The sequence below is a fragment of the Calonectris borealis genome, chromosome 11 (assembly GCF_964195595.1).
Source record: "Calonectris borealis chromosome 11, bCalBor7.hap1.2, whole genome shotgun sequence".
NCBI classification, from domain to species: domain Eukaryota; kingdom Metazoa; phylum Chordata; class Aves; order Procellariiformes; family Procellariidae; genus Calonectris; species Calonectris borealis.
In genome coordinates, this window is record NC_134322.1 from 23,495,126 (window position 1) to 23,508,099 (window position 12,974).

General features: G+C 49.2%; 1 protein-coding gene across 1 annotated transcript in view; it reads left to right on the forward strand.

Moving 5' to 3' along the window:
- Positions 1 to 12,974, forward strand: part of MYO9A (myosin IXA) — a 190,647-nt gene that overhangs the window by 162,744 nt on the left and 14,929 nt on the right. The window contains exons 24-31 of the mRNA XM_075160600.1: positions 192 to 502; positions 1,428 to 3,083; positions 4,650 to 4,731; positions 5,260 to 5,472; positions 10,400 to 10,512; positions 10,933 to 11,090; positions 11,825 to 12,048; positions 12,502 to 12,618. Coding sequence (XP_075016701.1) covers positions 192 to 502; positions 1,428 to 3,083; positions 4,650 to 4,731; positions 5,260 to 5,472; positions 10,400 to 10,512; positions 10,933 to 11,090; positions 11,825 to 12,048; positions 12,502 to 12,618 — 2,874 coding nt within the window. The remainder of the gene's footprint in view (positions 1 to 191; positions 503 to 1,427; positions 3,084 to 4,649; positions 4,732 to 5,259; positions 5,473 to 10,399; positions 10,513 to 10,932; positions 11,091 to 11,824; positions 12,049 to 12,501; positions 12,619 to 12,974) is intronic.

Sequence of the window (12,974 nt, forward strand, 5' to 3'; positions counted from 1 at the left end):
ATCCTACAGGTACAGCTGATGGGTAGAATCAGGTCCCCTCTCCGAGGAAGGAGCTTACAGTCAGGACTTGACTCCCAGTGCCATAATAAGTTGGGAATGGGGGAGACAGAGCAGGAAAGGTTGCATGAAGGCAGGTGCTCTCCCATCCCCATGCAACACCCGTTACAAGGAACTGCCTGCTGTGTTTGCAGAGATTTTGGCGTAGTTACCAGAGCCGAAAGCAAGGCGAACCATCCCTGGACCCTCTCGTCCTCGGCAAAGCCGCCGTTGTTCTCCAGACCCACTGGCGTGGCTTTGTGGAGCGGCGGAGGTTCCTGCAGATGCAGTTTGCAGCCCACCTCATCCAGAGCTGCTGGCGGGAGTACACCAAGCGGCGGCACGACGCGGCCACCAGCATCCAGGCAGCCTGGCGAGGACACCGCGCAAAGCAGTCCTACACAGCCAGCAGAAGCAAAGTCGTCTGCTTGCAAGCGATGTGCAGAGGATATTTAGCACGACAAAGGTAACGCCGTTGGCCTCGGTTAAAAAAGAAAGCGTTAAGGGATGTGGTTGATGTGAATTCTGGCACTGCTCGGACTACGGTGACCTACAGAAGATGGTGTCCCTTCGTAGGATCCCTGACCCTGCCCCAGCCTTCCCAGATCCTTCACTTGTCCGCGCTTTCTAACAAAGGAATTTATTTAGCTGCAGGTCCTGCTCTTAGAATAAGCAGAGCCTATTTCAGGTTGGAGCATGTAGGCAGTGGAAAGCCGAGGCCATAAATACTCGTGAGTTGTTTTTTTTTCCCCTCCTTGGCAGCAGCACCAGTTTAAGTAGCCTATTTTTAACTCAGATTGCCTCGCCGATCTGGTTGCTGCGCTGTCTCACAGGAACAGGAGATACTGGAGCCGGCTGCTGCAAAGGGGAGAGGGTTTCCAGCCATTCCGTGGCTTGCTGGCCACGGGGCAGGTCTTGGTTCGTTCTCCAGAGGCGCTGCCTGCAAGGTGTGGAGCACCCTGACATAGGGTGGAAGATTTGGGAGCTGCAAAGAGCTCCTGGCGCGGTGCGTGAGTCCCAGAGCCAGCCCAGGCAGGATGGTGAAGATGGAGAAGCCAAGGGGGTGCAATGGGTTAAGCTCTTCTGGCTCCGTCAGCTTGCAAACGAGCGAGGCCAGGGATGGAGGCTGGAGCTGCTGCCATCAGCGCGAGAGGAGCTTTCAGGTGCATTGGGGCAATCCTTGAGTAGGAGAGGTGGCATAAGAGGAGAAGATTGAAAACCAAACGTGCGCTCGCATCGTCTTGCACCAGATGTGCAAGGAGGGTTTGCTTGAGATGGTGATGGTGGTGAGGTGGTGATGGTGGTGGTGATGAGATGCCACCGGTGCAGTGCCTTGAAGGGTCATGAGTGGGCATGGGGGTTCGATGTACTGGTTTTCTGCTTTCTTGCAGGTTTAGAGCTTTGAAAGAGCAGCGATTAAAAGAGATGCAGCTGGAGAACGGCCTGTCAGTTAGAGAAGAGGATGGGCTGGAGGCAGATGATGCTTTGGAAATTAAGGGCTCCGACCCATCCAAGTGGGAGGACGGCTCATTTGAAGAGCGAGTGAGAGCTATAGAGGAACATATATCGCTGATGGAGAATAATCGGGTGAATCACGTGGACCCACTGGATACTTCTGCGAATTTATTGTACAAAAGGCACGAGAGAGCCAGCAGTCAGAGCGGGATGGACACCGAAGAGGAGGTCGTTGTTAGAGAGAGACCCAAGTCGCTGGAGGATCTCAACCAGAAAAAAGTGGTTCGTGCAAAAAGAGAAAGCCGGAGGATGCGTGAACTGGAACAGGCAAAATTTAGCTTGGAGCTGCTTAAGGTCCGGTCCACTGGCGGGCTGTCACCTTCAGAAGAGCGGCGGTGGTCCAGCGAGTTTGTATCTGAGGCACTTCATTCCCCTCAGGGAACTCCGGAGAGCGAAAGCTCTCAAGGGAGCTTCGAGATGTTAAGCTGTGAAGATACCCCGAGTAATAAATGCGTTTCCTTAGTTTTAGACGAGCAAGACGCGCAGTCGTTTTCCACTGACTCTTTGCCTAGCAGCCCCCAGGCTCATCTGCAGGAGAAGTCTTTCTGCGCGGCAGATGTGAACAGCAACCTACCCGGTTGCAGAAGGATGCCTTCAGACTTGGAGCTACCCGATAACCTCACCGCAAAGGAGCGTGTGGTCTGCGACCCCCAGAATGTTATATACAAGGCTCATCTGAGAGAAACCTTCCTTTCCAGCAACCTACCTACTTTCTACGTTCCACCACAAGACAACGTGAACGTGAAGCTGGTGGAGAATAACCTGAGGAACAAAGCAATGGAAAGAGAGGAGAGGACAGTTACATTCTCTGAGGTCGGGAAGGACTCTGAGCCAGAGCAGGGCAGAGCCTTGGGAGGGGAGGAAGAGGAGGAGGAGTCCTCTACCAAGAGAGAGGAACGTGGGACAGCAACTGCGACACAGGCCCATTCTCCAGACTCTGTCATCAAGAGACTTGAAAAGCTCAACGTGGAGAAGGAGGAACGGCAGAAGCAGCTTCAGCTGCAAAATGAGAGGGAGATGATGGAGCAGATCCGTCAGCAGAAGGAAATTCTGGAGAGACAACGCAAAGCCTTCGAGCAGCAAGGGAGGGTGGAGGCTTTGCAGAGGGCTGAGCAGAGCAGAATGAAGGACCCCTCCCTCAAACCAACCAAAAAACCAGACAGCCGTCCTCAGTCAGTCCTCATCCTGCACCCCCAGAGCAGAGGGGAGCACGGCCCCACCACAGGTGGGACTCCAACCTCATCGGTGGACATCAAAGGTCTCACCGTTGGGACCAGGGGAAGCTCTCCAGCCCACAGTGCCCCCAAAGACAGACCCGTCAGCATGTTCGTGGAGCGAAGAGAAGGTCAATCGGGATCAGCGCTGGAACCCCGGTGCCATTCCAGACCGGCTCTGGACCCCAGGGACCTCCCGGGCAGCCACTTCTCGAGGACGGAGCGCCTCCGGCAGCCCCGAATGCCCAACCAGGCCACCGAGGAGACGAGGGCAAGTGCTATGTTCTTCACACCGAAAGACAATCCCTTCGGCCTCCAGTGAGTAAAAAGACGACGTGCTTTCTCCGTAGGTTTTCTCCATAGGCTTTTTGTTCTGCTAGAGACCATTTTATACAAACGGTCCAGAACATTGTTTCTGGAGACTGTACAAAACACCTAGCAAAACAAAGGTGGGTTTCTTGATCTCCTAGCAGTGAGCGGGCAGAGATCAGAGGAAGAGGAAAAAGAGCTGGAAATATGATTTCTTGGTCTCTTATGTGATGGGCCTTACGTAAGCCAGGGGAGATAATCATAGACATTAGCAGGTGAAGTGAATTAATAGAGAGTCGACACTCGTTTCATTTACGCTAGATGAACGGTGATAGGAGTTTATTTCTCCTGGTAAGAGATGAAGAAAAAATTCTTGGGATTTTTGAGTGATCAGAGTAGAAATGCGTAGATAAGGCAGAAAATGGCAGGATTTTTCATGCTTACTGCAGAATTAACACAGCCGACAAAACCATTTGGACGATCTTAACCATTGCAGGTTAAAAACCAGCAACTGTCCGGAGGGAGTTTGGGATATGAACACACTTTTGACAGCGTATCGCTTACCTATATAGTTACACGTGTAACGGGCTTAGCAGTCGCTCAGCTCTGTCGCATTGCTTGGATGATGGGCTGCTCCAGCCCAGGGTCTAGAGACCGCAGCAAGATCTTGGAACCACATTTCCTCCCGCTCTGTCGTGCTGCTTAAGCTGCCTTGCCTAATTTTGGAGAGGTTTTGGCCATTTAGCTCAAAAAGGACATAAAACCCCCCCAAATCCCACTGCGCCCTTTCCAAGGCAAAAGCTGCCAGTGAATGTTTGCTGTTGATAGCTTAAGGTACCTCCAAGCGTAGTAGTCTTGTGGTTTATGTGCTGTCGCAACGGGAGCAGATTCCCGTTTAATTTGTGCAGATTGTTTAATGAGTCCAGACACACATGATGGGGAAAAGGAGCAGTCAATAAAAAAATAGCCCTTTGCCTCCTGGTAGAGCCAGCAGCATCCTCGCGCGTGGGCATGGTGAGGGTTTTATTCAGAAGTGGTGGTGGAAAGAGTGAGCTGAGCAAAAAGCAACTCTAAATGGGCATGGTTTTTAATGCTATGTTAGATACAAAGCAAAGATGGTCTCCTTCCGAACCAGTTCGTATGAAAATCTGCAGGAGGTCCTGGAGAATTGGTTTGGAAGTAGGTATTTGAGACTAGTCTTCCCCCCAAAAAATTTCTTTCCGTTGCTTTTCCTGGTTCATGCACAGAACAAGCAACAGGAAAAAAAAATTTAAAATTCCCTTATTTTACTTTTTATTCTGCAGCAGAACACATTTGAGAATCCAGAAGTGAAAAGGTACCATCCGTAACCACCGTGGTGGGTAGGGTTGGCAGGCAGAACTTCACATCTTCTTGTCCTTGGGTATTCACTCAAATCCTGAGGAATTCAAAGGGATTCCAAAACCCCATGACCTCAAACTTGCAATTTGGTCTTGATTGCTTGGGCTGTGCACTTGTGTGCTCCTGCGAGCCGGGCTGGCGCGGCGGGAAGGCTTTTAGGAGAAGATGAAACATCTCTGTTCTGTTGTGTTTCAGCAGGGAAGCAAGTCATCAATGCCATTCCAAGGGTGAGCTAGCTAGGAAGCCATTTAAGATGCCAGGGTCTGGCAGAGGAGAGGTAAGTTGTGGCTTGCTTATTTTCTCTTTTACTTGAACAGGGGGGGAAAAAAAACCCTTATTCTGCCAGTTTTCCCTCAGAAGCTTCAAAGAAGTAAACTATAAAGCACAAGGGCTGCTAGACAGAGAGAAGGGGGATATCACGGTACGCCAACCTTCACAGCTTCTCTTAAAAATAAAAAGCCCCCGTAACATTAATTCATAGCAGCTCTGGATAAAAAGGATCTCGCGGTCCTGATGGCAAACACTGTCCAACGCAGTCTTGTCTTGGTTTGGTTTTACGTACGTTTGAGTAACATCCACGATTGTCCATTTCACCGTGCTGTCTTGGGTTTTGTTTTTCCTGGTCCTTTGTTTTGTTTTTTTTTGCACTAGATATAATATTGTGTCCCCTCCGTGGGGTGCAATGTCACTCAGAGATGTCTTAAGGCCGTACTTGAGCTACGCTATGATGCCAAACATCGGTAGAATCTCCTTTTTATTTTAAAAACCTTTGTTGTTGTTGTTGTTTTATCATTTGGTCAAGCAGGTTCCCAGACCGACCCATAAAAAGAAAGCCCGCATGGCGCGGACGCGCTCCGATTTCTTGACTAGAGGTACTTTTGCTGATGGGGAGGGGGATACGGAGGAAGATGATTACGATGGCAATTTTGAGTTCCTTCTCTCCTCTGACCAACCTCCTCATCCCGAGGCGGTGCCTGCAGCCCGGCTGGGGCAGGCCTGTTACAGTGACTCCGAAATGGTAATTTTTTCCAACGTGGTGGGGGAAATGAAAAAAGGGAGCAAGCGGAGCTGCGGGAGCCTGTCCTTGCTAACCTTAGCTGCACTGATCCTTCCACCGCTTCTTCTCCCACTTCCAAGGATGCTGTAGACGGGTAAACTCGGCGAACACAGCAGAAACAGATGCGAAATGGGGAAATCATTTGTATTTCTTGGCCGTGGGGATATTTTCTGGCTTGATTCGATATCAGCTATGGTTTCCATAGCTTCACTGTAGCATTGCAACTTGTATTGCACAGCTACCTAATTTTTGGGGGTTTTTAACCTCAATAGCAAAGTCCCCCTAGGATCCTTTTGCTCTAAAAATGATCTACACAAATCCATAGAAAAGATCAAAGCAAACATTGTCCAAAAAGCAACAGACAACAAAGAAAATTACATAAATCTTGCACCTCCTATTACTTTTGATTTTGCATCCTTGGCCACAGTATCGGGTGATTATTCCGTCCTCAATTATCAGAGCAATGCTGGCAGACAGTGTCTTAGAGAGAGCAAAAACATGTAAATTGGGCAATAAAAATACAGTGAGAGTGAAATAGTGGGTTTTAAAGAAAAAAATAACAACCTTAGCGGCTTTTTCAAGCGCAGAAGCTGGCGTCCCTTGGCAGGGCCAGGGCTGCAGCTCCGTGCTACGTGAGCCTGTGCTGCAGGGCACTTGCATCTCAGGCTTAATCTCCCGCCCGGATAAGCTGCTTTCGGAAAATCACAAACCCAGAGGTTGCAGGAGTGGCTTCCAACCCACTCATATTTTTTTCCTTCGGCGGTGGAGATGTTCCCGTAGAAGTGTGGGTAAACACCAGGAATCGTCTCCTGCCGTAAGAGCTCAGGTGGAGCGTTGCCCAGAGCTGCCTCGCTCCTCTGCTCCAGCTACGGTGCTGGATGTGGAGCCGAGTATAAAACTGAACAAAAGCATGAAAACCAAAGTCAGTGATTTATTTTGTGCTGCGGCGTTGCTGTGGGTCCAGCAAACATCTCGTGTGATCCTAAAATCTGCTTTTCCAAGGAAGGCAGATGGCCAAGGGGGGCTTTTCCTGACTTTTCTGTTAGCAGCTTTTATTATAAAGGATAAATTTTTCCCAGGATAATTTCCTCACGGGAAAGGGGCAGAGATTTACAAATTCCCTGAGTTTTTAAGGTTGCTCTTGATAAATTTCCAGGGGTTTTGAGCCAGGAATACTCAAAACCTGATTGAAAGATGTGGCTCTATGAACTGAGCTCACTTGGCTGCGTCTTAGCACATCTCCCTGCTTGTAAATCAGGAAAGGGGGAATTTTATGTAGTAAAATGCAGTATTTTACATAGCCTGGTGAAAGCCCTGGGCGAGGGGCTGCGCCGTACCCAGAGTGCCGTGCTGTGTTCTTGGAGGCTACCCTCTTACAAAGCGTTAGGGGTTTTTTAGCTGTAGAAATCTTTCCTGCTGGGATGCGAACGGCGCTTGGCAAGCTCCATCCTTGGGAAGGGACCTGGCTCATCACACTCTTTAGAAATGCTCCTTGGGACTCTGCTCACCTGGTTTAACAGCTCTCACCGCATGCGAGTAGTAGTAGGTGCCAACTGTCGCTCATCTCTTGTATCCCACTTCTCCTCTGCTCTCCATCACTAGCTCTAACTGGTGGTCAGCACTTCCACCCCTTGTGCGGTTGAGTTCTGCTTTCTAGCAAACGCTACCCGTGAAGTCGTGTACCCGACATCTGTATGTCCTGACGACGTGTACAGTGTTTCCATCTGTATTCTGTATTGCAGGTTTGGGACCAGCCCTTTGGCTTGTGGCTTCTCTGGGTCAGGATTGCCACAAGCAGCAAAATTTAGGGACTGCTTATTCATATTTATTAGCAGAGCCCGGTTGGGTGCTGCAAATGAAGCAGCCTATGACAGAGCAATAGTGGGTACAAGCTCAAGTAGGTGGATGCCGATGTAGGCGTATTCGTTGTGTCTCGTGATGGTCACATGAAGACGAGTCAGGCAGCCGCCGTGTGCGGGCTGCTTTCTGGGCTAGTGAATAGCTTGTTCATACAGCTGCAGCCCCCAGCTACGACTCTCCAAAAAAGCCTCTTTTAATGTGCTGCACAGCGGCCAGGGGCTGCTGGATAGACGAAAGAGACGTCACGTGCGACCTTGCCAAGTTGAGCATGTGATGGCTCGCCAGCTGCAGTGGCGTGAACCTGCCCGTTATGCCCATTGGTTTCTTGACCATCAAGTCAATGATTGTGTATCACCAGCTTGGTAAGTAGAGGTCCACCAGAAACCCATGCTCCTGGCCTAAGTCTGGGGTATCCCAGAGCAGCAAAGACCAAGAGCATCTTCAGCCAGAGCTGAAACCCAAGGTGCACCAATATATAAGGTGGCTGCTGAAGGTACAGTTGACTCCAAAGAGCCTTTAAGGCTAACGGGCTTCCTGACCAGACCAAGCCTTCAAAGGTTGCTTGTGCTTTTTGGCTAGTGATGAGCTGAGGATTAACCTGCCTTGCGGTGAGACAAGTGGGAGGAATAGCTCCTGGCTGTGGTCAACATATATGAATACCACTTCTGTTTTGCACCTAAGCCTGGAGAGCTTTCCTGCAGCAGATGAATAGAAAGCCTTGGTTAGAGAAACCACACCAGAAGTATCTTCTGAATACATCTCCTTCGGCAGAGGCTCTTAGAGAAAGGGTCTTGGATAATGAAGCAGCAATTTAGCTCCAACCTCCGTACTAAAGCCACGAATTGACAAACATCAGTGCGAGTATCTGTCACCAGCTGATCCCAAGCATGCCTGAAGAGCCAGCAATGAAAGAAGTCTCTTGTCCTAAGCCATTCAGAGGGAGCAGTGCACTTTAGGAAGCTCCTCAATGCAGCACCTAGCACTGCTGCCTGCTGGGACGAGTCATCTTGCTTGGCCACAGTTCTCCCTTCCTAGTGCCAGCAGGAGAAATACAGGTTGCTCTTTCAGAGGAAAAATATTTGGTCCCCTCTTCATCCAGGGGACAACTCCAGGCCCTCTGACTAGCGCCGTTTGCCCGCACGTGGTGCTTTGTGGAGTTCCCTGGCCGGGGATTTTCTGGTGCAGAGGCCTGTCTTGGCATCTGAGAAGGTTTCCCATCCAGACAAGGACCTTGCCCATCACAGCTTCTTGGAGGAGTCCCTCAAACATAAGGATCTCACACCAAAAATGCCTTTTAGTCCTTACTTTCAAAAGCTGGAGAGGTTGCTGTGATAGCAGAGGAGACGCTGAACGACAGCAGGTCGGGAATGGGGGCAGAGCAGAGAGAGGTGGTGGTATTAATGGTAGAAAATCCTTCTTCCAGTTTTGTCTAAAAAGTGCATTACAGATGTTTTTGGCTCAAAGCCTTCTGCATGAGCCAGGGATTTCACTTGCTTTGCTCTTCCAAAATCTGTACGCCAGGTCTGCTTGTGGAGTAGATGTGATATATATTTAAAAACGAAAGTGTCTGTGGTGTCCTATAGAGCAACCCCTGCGTTGCCCCGGCGGCCCCCTTAGCCTGCCTGCCACGGTCAGCACATACCGACGGGCTTTAAATGGCTTTGACGTAGGAAAAAAGGGAGTAAATGCCCCCACAGAATACTTTTTTTTAAAAAAAAAAAACAAAGCACTGGAAATGATTAAGAGGTTGAAATTACTCAATAACAAACCGTGTCATGGGGACAAATGTTTTAATAGGTCATTTTTAAAAGCAAGTAGTAAGTTTGGGCTGGATGGAAGTCACTTTTATGGATTTTGAGGGTTATTTTCCCTGTATCCGTCTGCAGTTTACGTGTGACCATCACCTAAATGTAAGAGGGACAGGAGCAAGAAACCCGTTGATGGTTTAGGCAGTTTCTTTCTTTCCCAGTGGCAATTTTGCCTTACGTGCTGCCATCTCCTGGCTGGTAGAAGGTTAGTCCGGGCGTGAAAAATAAGACATGCAAAGAGAGTGAATGTGGTAAATGTGACTCCCCTTCAGCCCATATTTTATATAATTTTATTTAAAAGGTTTTTAATAGAAGAAAAGGAAATGCTTAAAACCACAATGCGTTCAGTTGAGACATTTAGGCGATGGGAAAGCTACAGGAGATCTTTGACCATCATCTTCTGAATGCTTACACACAACTTGATTCCCTGCTTTCCTCATGCCAAAAGTGTCTCCTCCAGGAGTCAAACTCCGAAATCACAGCTGCAATAGAAAAAAAAGAACAAAAATTGCGATTTCTTTTTAAATACGGCAAGGCTATTTCTGGGCTATTTCATGGAATCCTGCTAGGCTGAATTACTGCAAATTCATTTCACCCTTAAAAGTGATCCCAGGACATCTTAAATGGTTTCAAAAGTGGAGATCCTTTGTATTAAAGCTGCACAATCTCTTATTTCTAAAGGCTTAATTTTAATGTGTCCTTGGCACAAAGACTTTGGACTTCTTTTCTGCAAAGTCCTCAACGAGAGCTGGAGGAGGAGGCTCTGCTGGGAGATGTCCATGTGGTCGAGAGTTCCTTTGCTGCTAGGAACACCACAAATCACTTTGTCGTGGTTAACGATCGTGGCTAACGTGGCTGTTCTGGGATGGAGAGCTGGGCTGCCCAGCCCAAGGTGGTGGAGCAGTCGTGCAGGCTGAGTGATGAGGACCCGTGGCTTGGTGCACACTGATTTTCATCACTGGTTGCTGAAGGAGAAGGAAGGTTGGACCTCAGTGTAGAGTTGGAGCAAGGGAAATTCCTTTCTCTTTTAGGAGTTGTTAAAATATTTCTTTAGTTGTAAGTTGTAGCTAGATCAACAGGACTGTAGGTTTTCACCTGTAGGCAGGTAGAAGTAAAGACGTAACAGATGAAATATCTGATTTCTGCTAGGAAGAAAATAATCAGCTGGCATCCCAAGAGCTGTCTCATTTTTAAATGCTTCGTGCTTGGAATCATTACAGACGGTGCAGCGATTTGCCTCTGGGGAAGGCCAAACGAAACTGCACAAAACCATGTCTCAGGGGGAGATCGGGAAGCTGGCGGCCGCACAGAAGAGCCTGGCTCCAGATGGGAGGTAGGGAACGCAGCTGGAGATGGGAGATGAGTCCTTCCTGTGTCCTTCTTGGTTTCCATCACCTTGCTGAACCACCCCGGCTCCTTTGGAGCTCCACCAGCCAAAACCAGCATGGGAGTTACTTGTCCCATCTTTCCTATGTGACTGTGGACATGTCCAATTAGAAGAGGCGTCCTGCTCGTATCATGATAAAGTTTTGATGCCGTGTGCCAGATGTCCCATCCCAAACCACCCCATTGCATGTGTGAAACTTTACTTTCTTGCCTTTCCTGAGGACGTGTAGCCTGGCTTCCCTGGTAGAAGTTGTGTGGATTTAACTCCTCCTCAAACACCGTGAAGGTCTGGGATATTTGGGGTAGTTTTGGATAGAAGGACATTTTCCTAGTTAAGGCAGTTCCTCTTTCCACAAATTATTTCCAGGCCTCAGCGAGCCAAGATGAGGTTCTGGGTGAAGGGAAAGCAGGGGGAGAAGAAGACCCCCCGGGAGAAGCTTGCTACCCAGTCTGAGCTGCTGGAGCTGTACGCAGAGCAAGAAGCCCCCGGCAGGGAGGTGATGCCTGGCCTGCAGCTTGGCGAAGGTAAGTGGCAGGGTAGCATGCTGCCGGTGGTGTAAGCAGCAGAGAAATCGCGTTTGCTGTCGTGGCAGAGGGAAAAGCTAGTTTAAATCTGGCTACAACCAAGCGTAGCCTTGGGGCTTGGGTAAAGATGTAGAAGGGAGGAAGGCTGGCGTATCTATAGGGTTAGGGTATCTGTAAATGGGAGTATCATATGTGATGGTGTGGTCTAGCTGAGGTTGCTGTGGGAAAATGGGTTGGGAAGCTGCACAAATTGAATCTCCATGCCGGTTCACGTCCCTTGAATTCATGGATGGTGTCAACCCGAAACGATGGCAAGTAGGTTAGAGGATGGGATCCAAAATGGGACTCAAGAAATTCCATGTTGCTAATCCTCCAGGCAGCTGTCTGGACTTGGACAGATGTTTCCCCTCTTGACGGAGGAAATAACCAAAGGAGAAATGACATTTAATCTTCCTATGAGTACCACACAGCGCCTTTCTCCTCCGCAGGTTTATTCCGAAGCCCATTTCCCTATTTTAGTGGCAGAACTTCGTGTTACCCTCCTCGTCGTGTTGCAGCTCTGGGAGATTACGCTTGATGCTTTCTACTTGTTGAGAGTTCATCAAGAGCCATAGATTTTTATTCCTGCCCAAGAAATAACTCTGCTTCTCTTCCAGGCCATAGGTGGAACTTTGGAAATTTGTTAACTAACCTGCTCTTCAGTCTCTTTCTCCCTTTTTAATTATCACCCGTAGAGTTGGGTCCTCACCACCTGACGCCTCCACGGAGTCCCGAGCTGTCTGGTATCTACCGTCGGGAGTTTAAGGAGAACAAGGAGCCCTCTCCCAAAGTGAAACGCAAGCGCAGCGTCAAGATCAGCAACGTGGCTCTGGAGCCCGTGCAGTGGCAGAATGACTCGCTGCAGATCATAACCAGCGCTAGCGACTTGAAGAGCATGGATGAGTTTCTCCTGAAAAAGGTAACTCCTGTCCTCACTGCTCCAGATGAATCATCAGAGAGCTCGAAGAGCAGACGGAGGCAACAAAGCCAAAATTATCCTGGAGGCAGCAGTAGCAATACTAATAATTCATGTAAGGGTGCGCAGCACGCACCAGGGCAGGCTTGGGAGAAAAGATGGGCACACTGTGCATGCACCGTGCAGTTGTTCTGCACGGGCGCAGCAGCTTCGGTGCTTCCATTGCTTTGAGTTGCCCCTGGTGGCATCAGAAATGGGTGACCCAGGAGGGCAGGAGTTGAAGGCTGCGCGGAAGTGCTCGTGTTTCTAGTTTGCATGCAGGTGAAACCACCTTGTAATCATTATTATCATCGTCTGCCAGTGGTGGAGCAGCTGCTCGTTAGGGCTGCTTCATCTCATGCGGTGCTCTGCCGCAGCAAAAGTGGCGTGGATGCATAAACCCCTTTGGTTTCCCAGATGAATGAACTGGATAACGAGGACAGCAAGAAGGACACGCTGGTGGATGTTGTGTTCAAGAAAGCGCTGAAGGAATTCCGACAAAACATCTTCAGCTTTTACTCCTCAGCGTTGGCGGTAAGTGACCGGGCGACGGGTGAGAACTTCCACCTCCAGCAGAAACGAGATGCTCTGGATCCTCCTGGTGGTGGAGACGTTGCTGAGCCTTCCATTCCTGGGCTGCTCATCCCAAAGAACAGATGCTCTTCCTTTATATTCAGTCCCATGAACTGTAAATTTGGACTAAACTCTTCCTCCTTGAGTGGAGATTTCTGGTCTCCTCGTTACAGCTTGCTCCCAGTCAAATGGGAGATGACAATAAGTCAATAAACTCCTGTTTGCCACCATAGTGCCTGGAAACTTCGAGTTAAATTTGTGAGTGGTGGACGTCTGAGCAATGCGGAGCTCTGCTCTTCTGCTACTTCTGAATCTGA